This window comes from Pavona decussata, unplaced genomic scaffold, assembly GCF_977016875.1.
Source record: "Pavona decussata unplaced genomic scaffold, jaPavDecu1.1 SCAFFOLD_156, whole genome shotgun sequence".
In the NCBI taxonomy this organism is placed as follows: domain Eukaryota; kingdom Metazoa; phylum Cnidaria; class Anthozoa; order Scleractinia; family Agariciidae; genus Pavona; species Pavona decussata.
Window position 1 is genome coordinate 6026649 of NW_028145568.1, and position 15852 is coordinate 6042500.

General features: G+C 38.5%; 2 protein-coding genes across 4 annotated transcripts in view; one reads left to right on the forward strand and one right to left on the reverse strand.

Annotated features, from left to right (window-relative positions):
• LOC146465533 (dolichyl pyrophosphate Glc1Man9GlcNAc2 alpha-1,3-glucosyltransferase-like) overlaps nucleotides 1-11865 on the forward strand; it is a 19300-nt gene extending 7435 nt beyond the window's left edge. For all 3 annotated transcript variants that reach the window (XM_085128398.1, XM_085128399.1, XM_085128400.1), the window contains 9 exons: nucleotides 869-936; nucleotides 2708-2843; nucleotides 4031-4149; nucleotides 6224-6344; nucleotides 7167-7309; nucleotides 9238-9377; nucleotides 9879-9976; nucleotides 10836-10908; nucleotides 11396-11865. In XM_085128398.1, the coding sequence (XP_084984524.1) occupies nucleotides 869-936; nucleotides 2708-2843; nucleotides 4031-4149; nucleotides 6224-6344; nucleotides 7167-7309; nucleotides 9238-9377; nucleotides 9879-9976; nucleotides 10836-10908; nucleotides 11396-11717 (1220 nt within the window). In that variant the 3' untranslated portion in view covers nucleotides 11718-11865. The remainder of the gene's footprint in view (nucleotides 1-868; nucleotides 937-2707; nucleotides 2844-4030; nucleotides 4150-6223; nucleotides 6345-7166; nucleotides 7310-9237; nucleotides 9378-9878; nucleotides 9977-10835; nucleotides 10909-11395) is intronic.
• Nucleotides 11866-13070: 1205 nt separating this feature from the next.
• Nucleotides 13071-15523, reverse strand: LOC146465534 (putative skeletal organic matrix protein 5). Its single transcript, XM_085128426.1, has 4 exons — nucleotides 15142-15523; nucleotides 14989-15022; nucleotides 13762-13888; nucleotides 13071-13685 (listed from the first exon to the last, which is right to left on the reverse strand). The coding sequence occupies exons 1-4, from the start codon at nucleotides 15392-15394 to the stop codon at nucleotides 13164-13166; spliced, it is 936 nt and encodes a 311-aa protein (XP_084984552.1). The 5' UTR covers nucleotides 15395-15523; the 3' UTR covers nucleotides 13071-13163.
• Between the last annotated feature and the right edge of the window lie 329 nt (nucleotides 15524-15852).

A 15852-nucleotide genomic window follows, 5' to 3' on the forward strand; every position in this document is an offset into this window, starting at 1 on the left:
GTTATTGAATGATGCATAACCTTAGGGTCCCCCCCCTCCCCCCACGTTGCACTCCAGCTAGGCTGCCAACTACTCTCTTCCAAAGAAGAAAAGAGTTGAGTTTTGGTGGACTGTGGACTAGTGAATTTCAATCTTCTTTGTCAGTTACTGTATTTTGCTGTTCCTTGGTTGTTAACCTTATTAAATATAATTCTTGTAGGATTGTACACTGTAGGGAATTACAAAGCACTTAATCTGGAAAGATTCTACTAGATAAAAATTAGGAAAATTCTGTAAAAATCAAATTCAAAGTCTTTGAAATCTAAAAACAGCACTAATTAAGCAACTGGTTTACTCTATAGTGGGGTATATTTGTGGGTTTACCATACAAACTAACAATAATTGTGCATAAAGTTTGGACAATTAATTGCATCAAACATGGCATATATTTCTGTCACCAAGTCAAGCTAAGTTCATATTATAAAGAGATATGATATTAATACTATAGGATTCTGAAAGTAACTGCTCCCCAAAAGTGTCATAATTTTTTTACCTTGCTAGTAAACACTGAAAGCCTTGTTAGTAGTTTGCTTTGTTGTTTAGTAAACATACAGTGTAGGTATTGTATGTAACCCGAATGACAGTCATATCATGTTATCCTCTTTGCTAAATTAAAAACATTTTTAATCATCCAATAGTAACGTCAAACTGACTAATATTCAAGATTCATTGTCTTTTCCTTACTTTTTGCAGTTTCATTTTCTTGGTAAGATTACTGATACCATTAAGAAATTACAGGTACAGGAACTTGCACATATCGGCTTGTGTAATTAACTTAACCACATATCACATCTATCTGATTTATTCAAAGCACCTTAACTTCTTTCAGACATTCACTTTCAGTACAATGGATTTTTGTTTGGCATCCTTCTTCTCTCCATAACAAAGTTATCAGAGGTACTTGATGAAATACGTCAATCTATGCTTGTTGGTTTTCACTTATTAGTTGTTATAGAAACTAATCACTTAATTAACTGAAATAACAAAAAATAGGTACATAATGCATGCATATGTGGTGGCATTTTCTGGAAATTGGTCACATGCGTTTGGGTGGTCACTTACAGGAGGTGGTTGCATACGAGAGGTCAGACAATGGGGGGTCTAAAGTTTTCTTCATTAGCATATGGTAACTGCAGAGACTTACCCCATGCGCCAATTCTCATTCAAACCCATATAATAATCATTTTAAGTAGCCACAAAAATATTTTAACTTTGAATTTCAGGATCAAAACCATTAATGGGTTGTCCCTGATAATCTTACCCAATATGGCGAACGGGATAAGTCTCATTTGTTTGTTATACTTCTGTGTGTCTGACTTAAGATTGCGTTCAGGATACGATGTTACAGCGACATGTTATCACCTGTCAAGTGGCCGCTTAACAAAGGTTGAAAATGAAAGAAAATTTCAAACTTTCTGCCCTAAAAGTGGTCGCGGTCGCTCACGAGAGGTGGTTGCTTATGAGAGGTTCCAGCTATAGTGATTTGACTTGGAAACTTTTGGTATTTTGGAAGACTGGTCGCTAAGGAGAGGTGGTTGCAGATGGAGGTTTGACTGTAGTATCAAACATTTTTAAAACTGTGTCATAAATAAGTAAATTTTGATTATCTGGGTGGCATTGACTGATGTTTTGACAACCTGAGCAGAAGTTGTCTCTCACTGGTTACTGACCCGATTGGTTAACAAAGTCAAGATGTTATTTATGATGTTATTGGTTGCGAAGACTGCAAAAAAGTGATTGGGTCCGTTTCAATCTGTCTTTTGTAAATTAAAAGTCTGTGGTCTATAATTTGTTAGTAAAATTAGTTGGTTTGCCTCTTTTGTTGATGTTGTCAATAAGATGTTTGTACGATGTAGGTAGTTGTTGGTAACAGATGAGTGGCTTTAATGTTTAAGTTAGTATACCAGCTTTCCAGAGTGAGTTGTGTATAGTAATTTGTACTTTAGGTAATGCACTTGGCAGAGTCCCCTAAGTCAATTCTGTGGTTCGTTTGTAAATGGTGTTTAGCAATTTCTGCCAGTCTCACCAACATAAGTAGCCTGACAGTCTCAGCATTTGATTTTGTAAACCGCTCCCTGTCTGTCGCTTGCTTGGTCTCTGTCCTGTACTTTCATCAGTAGTTGTCACAAAGTAGGGCTATTAGTATCCATGTGATAGATTCAGTCATTCAGTGCCTTTGATGTAAAGTATATATATAAAAAAATTTAGTTACAGTAGTGATAGGTGTTGCGTCGTTCTCTGTAGCATCAGGTTTATTGTTCTTGTAAGTGTTGCGTCTAACAAAGTCCTGCTTATTGTTGTTCTTGTTGAAAACATTCTCTAAGTACTTGATTATCACCTCTGAAACTAGCGCACAGATCCTACAGCTCTACCACATCCATGTAGCTCATAAGCCTATCACTTCTTTGCGGCCTCTACTGACGTACACAAAGGACATTGAAACAGATTGAGGGAGCAATTTATAAGATCAAATGCTGCAACTGCCAGGCCACTTTTATTGGTGAGACCAGCAAAACTGTATGATGCCCAAGGAGTAATAATAGGAGGGTGGGAGGTGGGGTGGGGATGTTGGAAGCATTGTTGTTAATTTGAATAAACTGTCCTAACTTGGCCAAGGTCCATGAATTCTAAATAAATCTATTTGTAATCAACTTATTTTGTGTTTCAGGGTTGTACAGTAGAGGGCTCGTTTTGGTTTGCTGTTCTGCTGAATTTCAAACACATTTTTCTTTACATCGCTCCTGCATACTTTGTTTACCTTTTGCGGACATACTGTTTTAAGTCTTCTACATCCAAAAAGAAAGGTAATCACACATTTGATTTCTTGTCTGTCAGTATCTCTAATCCTTTAACCCCTAATATCAAAGAACAAATCCTCCTATCTTGTCCCCATACTTTTCTTATAAAAGTACTGGGGAGAAGTTAAAAATATCAAGAAAATTCACTGGATGATCATTAATTTTCATAACCTGATGGATTGTCAATGAGCACTGGTAAACGTATTACGAGAAGAAATTTGATGCTCGTCACTATTAGGGCTCAGAGGTTTAAGAAGTGAGTTGTGTAGATAGAAACAAAAGGAACACAATAATTTTTTTTTTATCAAAATTAAAAAAAATTATCTAGTTGCATGTAAAATATATATTTCTAAATGAGTTTGAGGAAAGATTTTGGAACCCTAAATAGCTGTGAAAATGTTTTGTCACCCATTGTAATTATATTTAATTTTTTCGTCATAAAATAAATACACCTTTGCATAGCACTTAAAACAAATGCAAAACTGTAAAGACAAGCAAATCATCCCTAAGGGAACTAGAATACTTTGCAATTTGATCTGAGAAGTGGGTAAAGTTGCTTAAAAACACTGTTTAAAGTTGTTTAGAGTATTCCTCAGTTGTATGATTCAGTTTAGTCTTGCTAGATTGGGGAAAGCCCTTGCATGCATAGATATATTATTTGTTTTCTCCATCACATGATCGTTGAACATAAAAGACTCAACTTTTCTGAATGATATGGAATAAAATGAACATTATTATTTAACACATTGTAACACCGGCTGCCCAGTATGGTAATGGTGCACTGAATATTTGTTGTCTGTAGTCAACAGATATCCTGCGATATACGTAATTTCATGTGTCAGGGAGAGAAATGGCAAAATAAAGAACTACTCTAGCTTTTCTGCAATACAGCTGTGCTTGTTATCTATGTGTTGAATATAATGCTCAATCTTGTGAAATATCCCCTTATTTTAACCAAGTTGGCCTACAGCCTCATTAGCTAAGTATCAGGTGATATTCTGTGCGATTTTGCAGGATAATAAATTGTCAAATAACTGTAGTCATGAATTCAGACATTCATTAAATTCATGGCAAGGTTGCGCCATAAAGCAGCTACTGTAAAAGTAGCAGTGACTTGTTTGAGACAAATAAGTAAGTTGGTGTGACACGCAACAAACTTAATGATACCTAATGTTTTGGTATGTAATTTGCAGATAGGCAGCTGAATATTTTTGGTGTAAATCTCTGGGATTTTTCTCCTGTGAACTTGGTAAAGCTTGGAATCATAGTTGTGGTTGTTTTTGGTGCTTCATTTGGTCCATTTTTAGCCATGGTAAGCTAATACATGTAAAACTTCATAACTGGTTACACTGTATTAGTCGAGCACGTCTGTATACTGTACGTACAGCCTGTTTCAAGCTTGGAGATCATTGGAAAGGAAAATATTCCAATACAACTCGTTCAGTTTATTTTTGCATTTCTGTTCAGTTCATTCCTGGCCCTCACTGTCTATAGACTGGAGCAAGTCCCAGCAGAATGTGGGGAACACGCGAGCTGAATAATGCGAGCTGCGAGCTGCGAGCTGCGAGCTGCGAACAAAAGATAAATAAATTTTAAAAAAAAATCAAGAAAATAGAATTTACTCGAATTGATGTATCATCCTCGAAATACTCACGAGGAGAGCGCGACGGGAGTCTCGTTTGGCCCGTCATGCAATCCCGCTTTTCTCTCCAAAGATTGGAGGGAAAGATTGCGTGACGAAACGGAATACGTCTGGGAGGGATGCTACTGTTTTTAACGAATATTTCACTAACATTTAGAAAAAAAAACCCTTAGTCGCATCAACGTTGTATGAGATTTTTTGGCTCCCCTAAAGTAGCGAGCCCCAATGGCTGCCGCTAATTCCGACAGTAACGAGGGTCGTTTCTCTTCGAATTTTAGGTTTATTCATAAATATAGACGTCATAAGAAAATGGCCAGATTAACGGAAGCGTTGTGTGGACCTTTGAATTCAAAGGTAAAATGACTTTGATAGTCGACCAGTTTATTGAAGGAAGACCATTGTTCAAAATTTTTTACATTCAAATAACAATAAATTGAACCACCGTGTTAACTGTCACGTCGTAGTTTCCTTCGTATTGTCTTGTTGGACATTTTTAATTTTAAGTTTCAATGTAAATCCTGCTTTGCGGATGTGCTCGACATCTTCATCGGTAAGTTTAACGGTCCATGGCAATGTCAGTTTTTCACCATTCCATGGTGTCAAATATTGACTTCGTAGTGGTTTTTGACGAACACAATCTTTATTGATGCAAAATCGGAAATTTCTGTTTTTAAAACTGGTTGGTCTCTATCTCTCGGTTTCCAAAGAGCTGTTGCCTCGATATGAAGCTCACTTTCGGAAATTGCCTTAGAGCATGACAGACAATGTGCATCCTTCCCTGGTGGTTTTCGCTTTAAATGCCACGTAGGCCGTGGTTTGCTTCCATTTAGGTTTCCGCGATACTTTTCCGGGACACTGTCCGGTGCTTTTAACAAAATAGACGACACTTCAGCCTCAGTAAGAGCTATTTGCTTATTATTATTTATTTATTTAATTTTTTTTCTCGCAGCTCGCAGCTCGCAGATGTGAGCTCGCAAAATCCCCGGCCCGGTCCCAGCAAAGAAGTACTGAAAATAATTCCCACTATTAGAAATACAGACTCTTTATTATTTATTTTTATTAACCAATATTTAACCTGAAAGCTCCTTCACAAAGTGGTTTTCAACGAGGTTTTGGGTTGAATATATACAATAAAAATAAAGCGTCAATAGTGAAACTAACAACAATAGAGGAGAAATTAATGAAAGTAATAAATACAATACAGAACTTTGACGAAGTAACTGATAAACTCGAAAAATAAGTAGATTCAAATCTTAGCATAGATTCACACTTCCTAATATCTTGACTTAAATTCTTCCAGTTTACCCCAGTTTAATAGTTCTAACGGTGGGCAAACGGAAATCGTTGCCTTTATGATTTATGTTTTAGCCCCACAAATAATCAACAAAAGATCGGAGAATTTTATTTATTTTTAACTATTGACTTCATTCGTTTTTATCAAAATTTTATTTTGCAAGAATTATTTTTATCTAATAATTGTATTTTTCTTATGTAGCTTACTAGCTCACGACCCCACAAGCTTGTTAGCTTTGACATTTTTATCGTGTATAAATAAAGGTTGTATGTATTATGATCTTTATTAACCAGCCATAATTATTTACCAAAGTATGGTCCCAGGAGAGGAGTTGACTTTCAAAACAATTTTCATAAATTCCTGACCAGTGTTAATATTTACGCACGACCTTAAGTTTTATGGTGCTGGAAAATTACAACGTACATCTTCACTGTTTACATTGTAATCCAGGGTCAGTTAGCACAGGTGTTATCAAGACTGTTTCCTTTCAAGCGTGGTTTATGCCATGCCTACTGGGCACCAAACTTCTGGGCATTGTACAATGCTTTGGACAAGGCTGTTGCTATCTGTGGTAGGTGAAAGTTGAGATCGGCATAGGAACTTCAGTAGCATGTAGAATAAATTATTTCACTTTTATCAGTTCAAGACAGAAAAACAAACAAAGAAACAAATTGGCACACCCGAGGAAAGAAGTAATCTTGATTATCATTTACAGCTAAATTGTCGCACTTCAGGATTTTATCCCCAGACTCAAACATAAAAACCACATCATGTGACTCCAAAATCAAGGAGTGACCGTCAACAGCGAGGTGTCATTGGTACTGCAGTACTTAGCCTGTCTGAAGGTGTCTCCTATTCAGACGCACGGTTTATTCTAGAAATTGGCCAATGAGGGCCTAGTTGGCCCCTTTCTGTAATTTTAGGGGGGGCCCCAAAGTGGCATTTGAACTTCTTTGTACACTCTATTCAGAAGCAACTCAAGAAAATGCAGAATATGAACACATAAACAAACGAAGAAGAGAAAGGCAACTGAGACTGTAAGAGGCTATAAATTTCCAATTGTAGAGCGATGGTCATATCAATCTTATCGTCAGTGATGCTTTCGAATACTTTATTTCAGAAAATAAGTACTTGTATCCTCCGACACACCCTATTTGCTGTGCCAACGTAAATTTTATGCGGCATATTTTTTTTTTGAGTTACGGAAATCCCGCAAAGCCGCCCTCTGGAATAAACCCTTCAGACGTCTGTGTGCAGGTTACTTGACAAGAGTTGACTGTTTAAACATTCAGTCCCACACATTTATCATATCTATCATTGTGCTATGAAGCCTGATGTTTCCATTTGAATTGTATTACCCTGAAGTGGTTCATTTTTCTCTTGATTTGTATAGGCTCCAAACTGGGATTTGTCCCCAAGGATCTGATCAATAAGCACGCTTCCATGACAGGTGGATTGGTTGGCCAATCAGAGCATCTGATCCTTCCTTCAGTTCCTCCACTCGTTACAATGATATTAACACTTTTGTCAGTGATGGTAAGATTATTTGGAACTGTTTCTGTTACTTCACAGTGGATTAATGTTAAAGGATCAATGCCACTCCAGATTTCAGTGCCTTGAAACTTGCATCATCAGTACAAGAAATACCTAACTTACACAGCGTTTAGGATTCGATATTTGTTTTTATTTGACTTTGCAAAAATATGATCGGAACTCGCTAACTTTAAAGGAACATCGAGGTTCTTCAACATCTCCAAGGAATTGTGAAAGGATGTTGCATAGTCTTGTCATGAACATGAGTTCCTGCAGATCCTGCACAGATCTTGAAGGAACTTGCTATGATCCTCAAGGATCTGATCCTATAGGATTCCTGTAAGAATCACGTACGATTTCACAGAATCCTACAAACTACAAAATCTTTATAAGAATTCTATAGTGGGATTATTGCCATGTAGGATCAAGAAATTATTGAATTCTGTAAAGAGTTTTACCAGGCTACGCATGTATCGAACTTGTATTTCCTCAGCAAGTGAAATTTCAACCCTGTGTGGAGCTTATCCAAGGCCCCTTTATAGTTTTCTGTGAAGAACCCAATACGCAGGATTTTTAATTAGTGGACAGGCTTAATTTCCAGCAAGTTAAATATCGGAGATTTGAAGAATACAGTCGACTCCCGATAACTCGAACCTCGCGCTAACTCGAACCAATTTTCCTTTTCTTTCAGGTCATTTTCTATATAATTTTACCCTCGATAACTCGAACTCCCGATAACTCAAACCTTTCTTAGTTTCCCTTGAAGGTTCGAGTTATGGGGGAGTCGATGTAGTTCTTTTTTGTTAGATGTTTAAAGCTTAGATAAATTTTCCATCAATCCTTTGGGTAACTCATGGATTCGCTTGTGGTTTCTATCAAATGGAGCGCTTGTTCTACCTTTCTTTTGGGCAGTGCCTCCCTTTGCTACTACGCATACGTTCTGCGCATCTCGGATAGTCCGAGAAACTCGGTTTCTAAAGGATTGTGCCTTGTACAACAAAGATACTTTGCGCGGTTTATGACTACACGAGAAAAGCAAATCTTAGCAAGGGTTTATTTTGGAGAAAAATGTCATACATTACAGTTATGTCCTACGGCTTTTTCGAATTATTGTTGCTTAGTTATCTCAGAAAAATGCGTGGTAACTCACAATTTTCGTTTTGGATTCCAGTAACCCTTGCTAAGATCTGCTTTTTCGCACATTGTCATTAACTGTGCAAAAAATACCTAAGTATCAGTAGGCACCATCCTCGATTCCATTAGCTTTGTAATAGAAGCCTCAAACGTGTCATTATTTTCACATTCAACTGAATTGGCTCTCTTCTGACTTAAGTCATGGTGATAAAGCTTAACAGCTGCTACTACTAAAACTGAAAATGCTGCCTTTTTAAACAAATGTCTGACTACCCTGGAGGGGGTTTGCTATAAAGAATGGTGAGGGTAATAACTGAGTATTTCTGCTGTTAAGAGAAGGTTATCGTCTTTTTTTTAGTACAATATAACGATGGATCAGATAATTAACTCTGCGGCAATGTATGGCATGTATGGTGATGTACTAAAGTGAACCTATGAATTTCCTCCTAAGCTTTAGCCCTAGTAGGGAAATGGTAGTCCGCACGAGGCAAAGAAAAACTCTTCGACCTTGGTCTCGTAGCTTAGTCAGTACTGAGAACAACGGTTGATCAAATCCGGAGATCGAAGGTTTTGTCTTTGCCGGTCTCGTGTGGTCTTCCATTTCCTTACAAGGGCTAACCGCTCAGTAGGATTGGGTTCACATAGCACGACAACATACAAAATTAATTCTCTGGTGCATCATTTGTGTCATTAGTGCTAGCGACATTCATTGTTGTTCTACTTGCATATCGCATGGTGTGTGTTTGTGTAATAGTAAGGTTTAAATGTTGTTTCTATGTTCTGTTTATTTCCCGTAGCCCGCTTTGTTGTATGTATGGTTCAGGCCATCTGGAGTCACAGGATTTCTTCGCTGTCTTATCCTCTGCGCTTTTGGTTCCTTTTTGTTTGGTTGGCACGTCCACGAGAAAGCCATTTTAATGGTCATTATTCCTCTAAGGTACAGATCTTTTATATTTGATCTTTAATTTGCATAACCCAATGAAATACATTTTAGGAGATTAACTCTTGCGTTAATTTAAGGCGAATTGACGGGAAAGTTTGTGGGAAATCAAAATAATAATAATAATAATAATAATAATAATAATAATAATAATAATTACACGAACGACAGTGCTATTAACATTTCCAAATGAAGCTAGAAAGTATCTCGAGCGCGGAGGTCTCGTAAGTTCAACAAGCTAGAAAATGATTTCAAACCCATTTTAATCCTGAAGCTTGAAACGCATTTCCGAACACTAATAGTTGTCGATTGAAAATAGTCGTCCATAACAATTTGCGTCGTCTGTAGATCCTGGTAAAGTAACGACCGTTTTCTTATATATGCATTTGCAGTAATGTGAGATATACAGATACAGTCTTTTTTTATTATTATTATTTTGTGGAGCTGCTTCCGCTGCAGAACAGCTCCTGATCATTTATTTGTTTGTTTTTATTTCAGTCTCTTGGCCATAACAGATAAAGGAGCTGCTCGAGTGTTTCTTATCTTGTCCACGACAGGACATCTCTCGCTGTTTCCGCTGCTATTTCAGCCTCAAGGTAAATTAGCCATTTCCGAGTTGCTTTGAACCTCATTATGAACTGAAAAAGCCCACGCATAGTTTTTGTCATGAAAATTAGTTTTCATCAATATGAAAAAACTCATTTTCTTATGAAAAGCTTTGCACTAAACCTTGTTTTTATAATGAGGTTCAAAACAACTCGGAAATGGCCTATTTTTACATCCCCGTCTTCCCCCCCAGACCCCAGACAGGCACAGTATGTCAGAGTGGCTTTAAACCTCAGATAAAACACATTTTCTATTTGCTACATCGTCCCTACATCTTTAAGTCCGAGTCGGTCTTGCTTCAAGTTTTCCTTTCTTGCTTGAAGTCATTGTTGTTTTTCGCTTTGTTCTGAACATAGTTACTTGAGGGACTGGTTATGAAACCTTGCCATGAAAACAATGGTGCTGCAATTTATGTTGTAAAGGCTGCGACCCTGCACAATCCTTTGTTTTAACGTTCACACTACAGTTGAATATCTTAACAAAAACGTTTCGATTGATAGGTTGCTCCAACACATTCCAAATCCTATTGTTGTTTGTGCAGGGTCAAGGCCAAAGAGGCGAACAAAAGCATACAACAAAGAAGTTTGTCAGGTTTCATAACCATCGCCTTCAATTAACTATGTTCTGAAGTGGCCCTCTTCTCTTCGCACTAACCCTAGCGCGTGCCATCTCTGTAGACGTTTTTCGAGGAAGGAGGCGGGGGGGGGGGGGGGATTGGGGGGAAATACTGAAAATAACTCGGACCTGTGAATGAGGCTAACATATCCTTGGACTTGGAATGTTGCGCATGCTCTGAAAGTAATGATGACTGAGTGAAAAGCCTGATTTGTGTGTCCTTTTGTGTTTCAGAAACACCAATCAAAGTTTGCTTGATGTTGATGTTTACAATCTTTTCCTTCTATTCCTTGTGTCTTGTTCACTGGTAAGCGATGACTATATCTGCGATTTACTTGGACCTCCAGTTCTACGACTTTCGTTTTGTGTTTTTGTTAAACGGCCAGTTCACGCAGAGGAAAAAGGACCGCAAAATGTCCTTGTGTGATCAATGTGACGGCTTATTATTTCTACATTTTCACGCGATCTTCTGTTTAAATTGCTGACCTCTAATTATTGAACACAACGTTAATAAGATAATATAAACAACAGATTGCTTCAAAATGCGTTAGGAATTAGCTGTCTTGCTGGTCACACTAAGACATTTTGTCTTCCTTTCCTCAGCAGAAATTCTTTTCGATCCTTTACGTCAAATCAAATAACTTCAATCTCTTTACGGTGGCCAAATTACCTCCTTGATAAACCAAACATTCGTTTTTACTCCCCACCGACCCAGCACCGCAGTTTCTTTAGACACTAACTCCCTTATCCATATGGTTTAACCAACAAACACGTTTTACTTTCTTTCTTTTCAGTGGGGAGTCGTCGTCCAAAGAGTCAACAATTTCCGAGTTATTCAAGTTACCCATAGTTGAGTGGTATGAGGCGTGCTATCTTTATGGTTTACTAGGTTTGGAATTCTACTGCAGTGCTATACATCCCTTGACAGTCCTTGCTGTTAAGTTACCTTTCCTACCACTCATGCTAACTTCAGTGTATTGCGCAGTAGGGGTGGTGTGGGCATGGATTTTGTTCTACAGTGACACATTAACAACACGCCCGCTAGTCAACATTGCAGCGGTATCAGTCGATAGAGCAAGTACAACGGTGAAAAAGTCTTCGAAGAAGAAGCAGTAAATAGCCGGACTAAAATGAAATAAAATTATAATATTAATTATTTTATGATTTATGATTATTAAGTATTTTATGACTTGCTACAGTTCCTTTTTAACCGCATGAATTGTCGCACGAGGAGAAAAACTGCACGCGAAGCGCGTTAGATGACTGAATGTCTACACAAACTGCTTTCCTGTCGCCTTTTAGTTAAGAATGAATCGTTAGACAACAGAATAATCCTCATTTCTGTGAACATAAAATAGTCCTACGTTTGAACTGCGCATGAAAAATATGATGAATAGCAGACCGTAGCTGTGGAGCTAGCGACTTAAAGGTGTGTAACAGGGACATGACAAAAAAATCCGTCTTCAACGGCGGGATTCCAATCTATGATTGTACAATAGCGGTACGGTACGCTTACTTACATAGCTATCGCTGCCAACTGGGAGCTGGGGCCCGTTTCTCGAAAGTCCCGGTAAGTTACCGGGCCCGTAATGTTTTTTCGCCGATTACACAGTGATTACAGACATGGTACTTGGCCAATGTTTTCATACCGTTATAAGATTTTAAAATTTAGCATTCAAAGATAAGAAAAGTTGACTTCTGTTAAGAAACATTTATTACCAAAATCACTTATCGGGCCCGGTAAGTTACCGGGACCTTCGAGACATGGCCCCCTGGTCATTTTGTGAGTTCACATTATTTGACCTCGCACTGGTCGGGAGTTGGCAACTTACAGCCGCCAGTATCAGTTTTACTTACAAAGCAGAGAATAGCGACTATCTTGTGGTTTTTTGCAAACTAGGAAGGAAGGACAAATAAACTTATGCCAGAACAGAGGTGTTAAGCTTAAATCACTCCCAATTAACGGCAAATTTTTAACGATTTGATCGTTTTTCGATCTGCTCTCGTCCGTGACTTCGGGTAGGATTCAAAACAGTTGATTTATCGTTATCGGATTGATTCTAATTCCTGAGAGTCGGGGAGGGTGGGGGACAGGAAGGGGGGGGGGGGGGGGCATGGGAACAGCTGGAATTGACTGATGCGTAAAGGCAGTAATCTTTTGTCTACATGAGCCCGGACTATGCCGTGACGAACAGCGGGGTATACCGCTTTAGTGGGCTTTTGATGTAAGGGGTCTGAAAGGGACCGCGAACGAAAATGCTGCTGGCATACGCAGAATCAGCTGTGAAAGATCTAATCCCCCATTCACCCAGAAAAAAACAACAGTAAAGTAAGCAAGGGCGAAGGCTGATACCGCGTAGAAAACTTAACACGACAGCGACATGAAGCGGATCAGTGATCTACAAGACTGCATATTGACTACCCAACGAAAAAGTTACATCATTGGTCTTAATGAAAGAAAGCGACAAATATATTTTCCCTGTTTTATTGGTCAGAACATTGAACATGAACACTTTACATGCAAGTTATTGCCAGTTCAGGGAAATCACTTCAATCTCCATTTTATTGAACCAAGATGTATCCCATGGCTGTGATGTGTTTGTCTCCATTGTCTGGTGAGTATGTAGCAGCATCATTTCCACAAGTATTGGAGTCATTCTCTTGTCCTCCAGTGCCAAACCCGATTCTGGAATTACAGGTATGGCAATCGTTCTCGTTGTTACCGAGGATGCCAATTCTTGCTTTGGAGAATGATTTGCCACTCCCCGCAGCATTGAACCCTTCCATGTTACACCCAGTTTGCAGGGACGCTTCAGAACCAATCAGCGTTTTCCACGTATTACGACCCAGTGAAGTGGCGCGGTGTTTCCCGTCAGCAATCAGTGCGTACAAAGAGTTGGCGTTCTTATTGATCACAATAAACTTCATCTGGTGTCCAATCTTCATGCCAAGACAAATCTTGGAGAAGGGTGTATTCCAGTAGGATGGTAACTTGGTCTGTTGACTGTCAAATCCGGTCTCTCCTCCTGCAAGGTTGTATGTATTTCTGTCGCTCCAAAAATGAGAACTGTAATGGAAAGTTCTCTGAAATTGAAAACAAAACAAAAAAATTTCCATGTAAGCACAGGCGGGTAATAGCGTTAACTAAAACAAAGCTTACCTTTGTGCCGTCAATCTTCATGGCCAGCGTCCACCCTCCATCTCCGCATCCAAAGTTTCCCATGTGACAGTAAACAGGAATCTTTTGTGAGCCAAACATCAGCGTGTACAGTTCACTCTTTGACGACCTGTTGTCAGGGAAGAGAATAGGAGAATGATGTTCAAGTAACACAGGCATACTCGGAAAAAGGAAACCGAGTGCTCCTATCAGGAGTCGAACCTAAGACCTTCCGATTGCTACTTCAGATGCTCTGCCACTGAGCTACAGGAGACTCGTGGGAGCTAAGGCCATTAAACTAGGAACCCAGATTATCAAAAAGAACATAAAACAATACTCTAAAAAAACAAAAAAAACAAAAAAAAGAGACCAAGTGGATTTCGATCCATTTAATCTTTTGGCCCCGGAAACACGACTTCTGAAGTTCAGCCAGAAAGGAACCACTGGATGCCTAACCTTCTACGCCGCGTGTACTTTCGCTGCACTTGTTTTCAATACTCTCAAGGAAAAACAATTACTCCTTTTTTTTTTTCCTTATGAGAACGTCTAATTTTGGCGCTAAGGCTGAACGTTTTTATTCTTTGACAATTTGAGCCTGGAAAGTTCTTAAGATGTTCTTTATAGTTACCTGCTATAGTAGTTCAATAAACAAATAAATCCATGCGGACGTGACCAAGACACCTATTATTTCGGTTAATTGGACAATATGGACTGAAGTTTTACGTGTATTATTTACATTTGGTCAAAATAAAAAATGTTGTTAACTGACTCTCAGCCTGGGTAATGTTCTTAGTTTGTTCTTAAATTCTAGTTAGTCTCAGCCCCAACATTCTTATAATGAAGTTTCTCATATAAAAAGGAGTTTCGTGGTATATTGCAAAATTACTTCAAGTGATAATTTTCTGGGCCCAGTTTTCGTTGATTTATCAGAATTATGCATTTCATTGGCATACAATGTAAGCAACAAAAGTTGGTTTGGAGCTTGTGTCCCTTGATGTTTTAACGCTTTAAAGTAAAAAAAACTCAGAAACTTTCTACCGTTTGCACTGAGAGAGACACTGCGTGAAGCAGGATTACTAGAAATGTGTTTAGCAGAACTGAAAACGTAAAAATGGGGCCATGCGTTGATAAGTACACAAACAAATTCAAGTCGCATCAACAACATGCACTTTCCAATATCAAATTAAACCGATAGCTATTGATAATTTCTTATTATGAATATCCACTTACTTGTGTTTTTCGAACTGTTCCTTACAAGAAGACACTGGAACGGCTATAAAAAGATAACAACACAATTAGGTTTAAATATGAACAGTACCTCGGCTAGCTGAACTCTCTTTACTAAAAAGGAATAAAGAATGTATTTCCGTGAGATAATAATACCTGGTGGTTTAGGCTGTCGATGCTGGGAGCTTTGGTTGACAATCGCTATGAGGTTTTCTATCTTTGTTGCCAATGTCTTTATAGCCTCTCTGAGAGGCAAATCAGCTTGATTCATTGTCGGATTACAGTTAAAAACCACCGGCTTCTCGTGACATGTTTTGGTGGGAAGAGGTGTTTGGTTGTTGCTCGCATTCGAAGATTTGGCACCAATGAAAACGATCAGTATATGAATCAAAACAAACGACAAACCCATTTTAAGAACTGTACTGCAAGGTTGGAAACTAAATTTTTGGAGCACTCGACAACTGGGCGAGTGACATGCAGATTGTACTCGCCTGAATACATTTTCATTCGCCAAATTACGTAGATCTGATCAAACCAAATAAAGCAAAGTAAATAAATTGGCAGTTGCCGTTTTCTTCTTTCTTTTCTTTTCTTTTTTTTTTTTTTTTTTTTTTCATGTTGTTTATCTAGCTTAGATAAACGCGGCATCTCAAATATCCGGCAGAAAAATCAGAAAAACGACCCTTATAAACGCTTGTGAATGAAAATAAAAGAGCTGTCCACTCGGTCGTTCAGCTGTTCATGTAGTTTCGCGGGTTCGTTCACTCGGTTCTTCGTTCGTTCGTTCTCGCCGGATAGCGCTCGGTGGACCGTTTGATCGTTAACTCGGTCATTCGGCTAGCCCGGTTGTTCGTTCGCCTGGGCTTC

Coding starts and splice junctions, on each gene's coding strand:
- LOC146465534 (XM_085128426.1), bottom strand. CDS start 15,394: ATGGGTTTGTCGTTTGTTTTGATTCATATACTGATCGTTTTCATTGGT. Junction 15,023..15,141: donor TCGACAGCCTAAACCACCAG/GTATTATTATCT, acceptor TAGCCGTTCCAG/TGTCTTCTTGTAAGGAACAG. Junction 13,686..13,761: donor TGAAGATTGACGGCACAAAG/GTAAGCTTTGTT, acceptor TTTCAATTTCAG/AGAACTTTCCATTACAGTTC.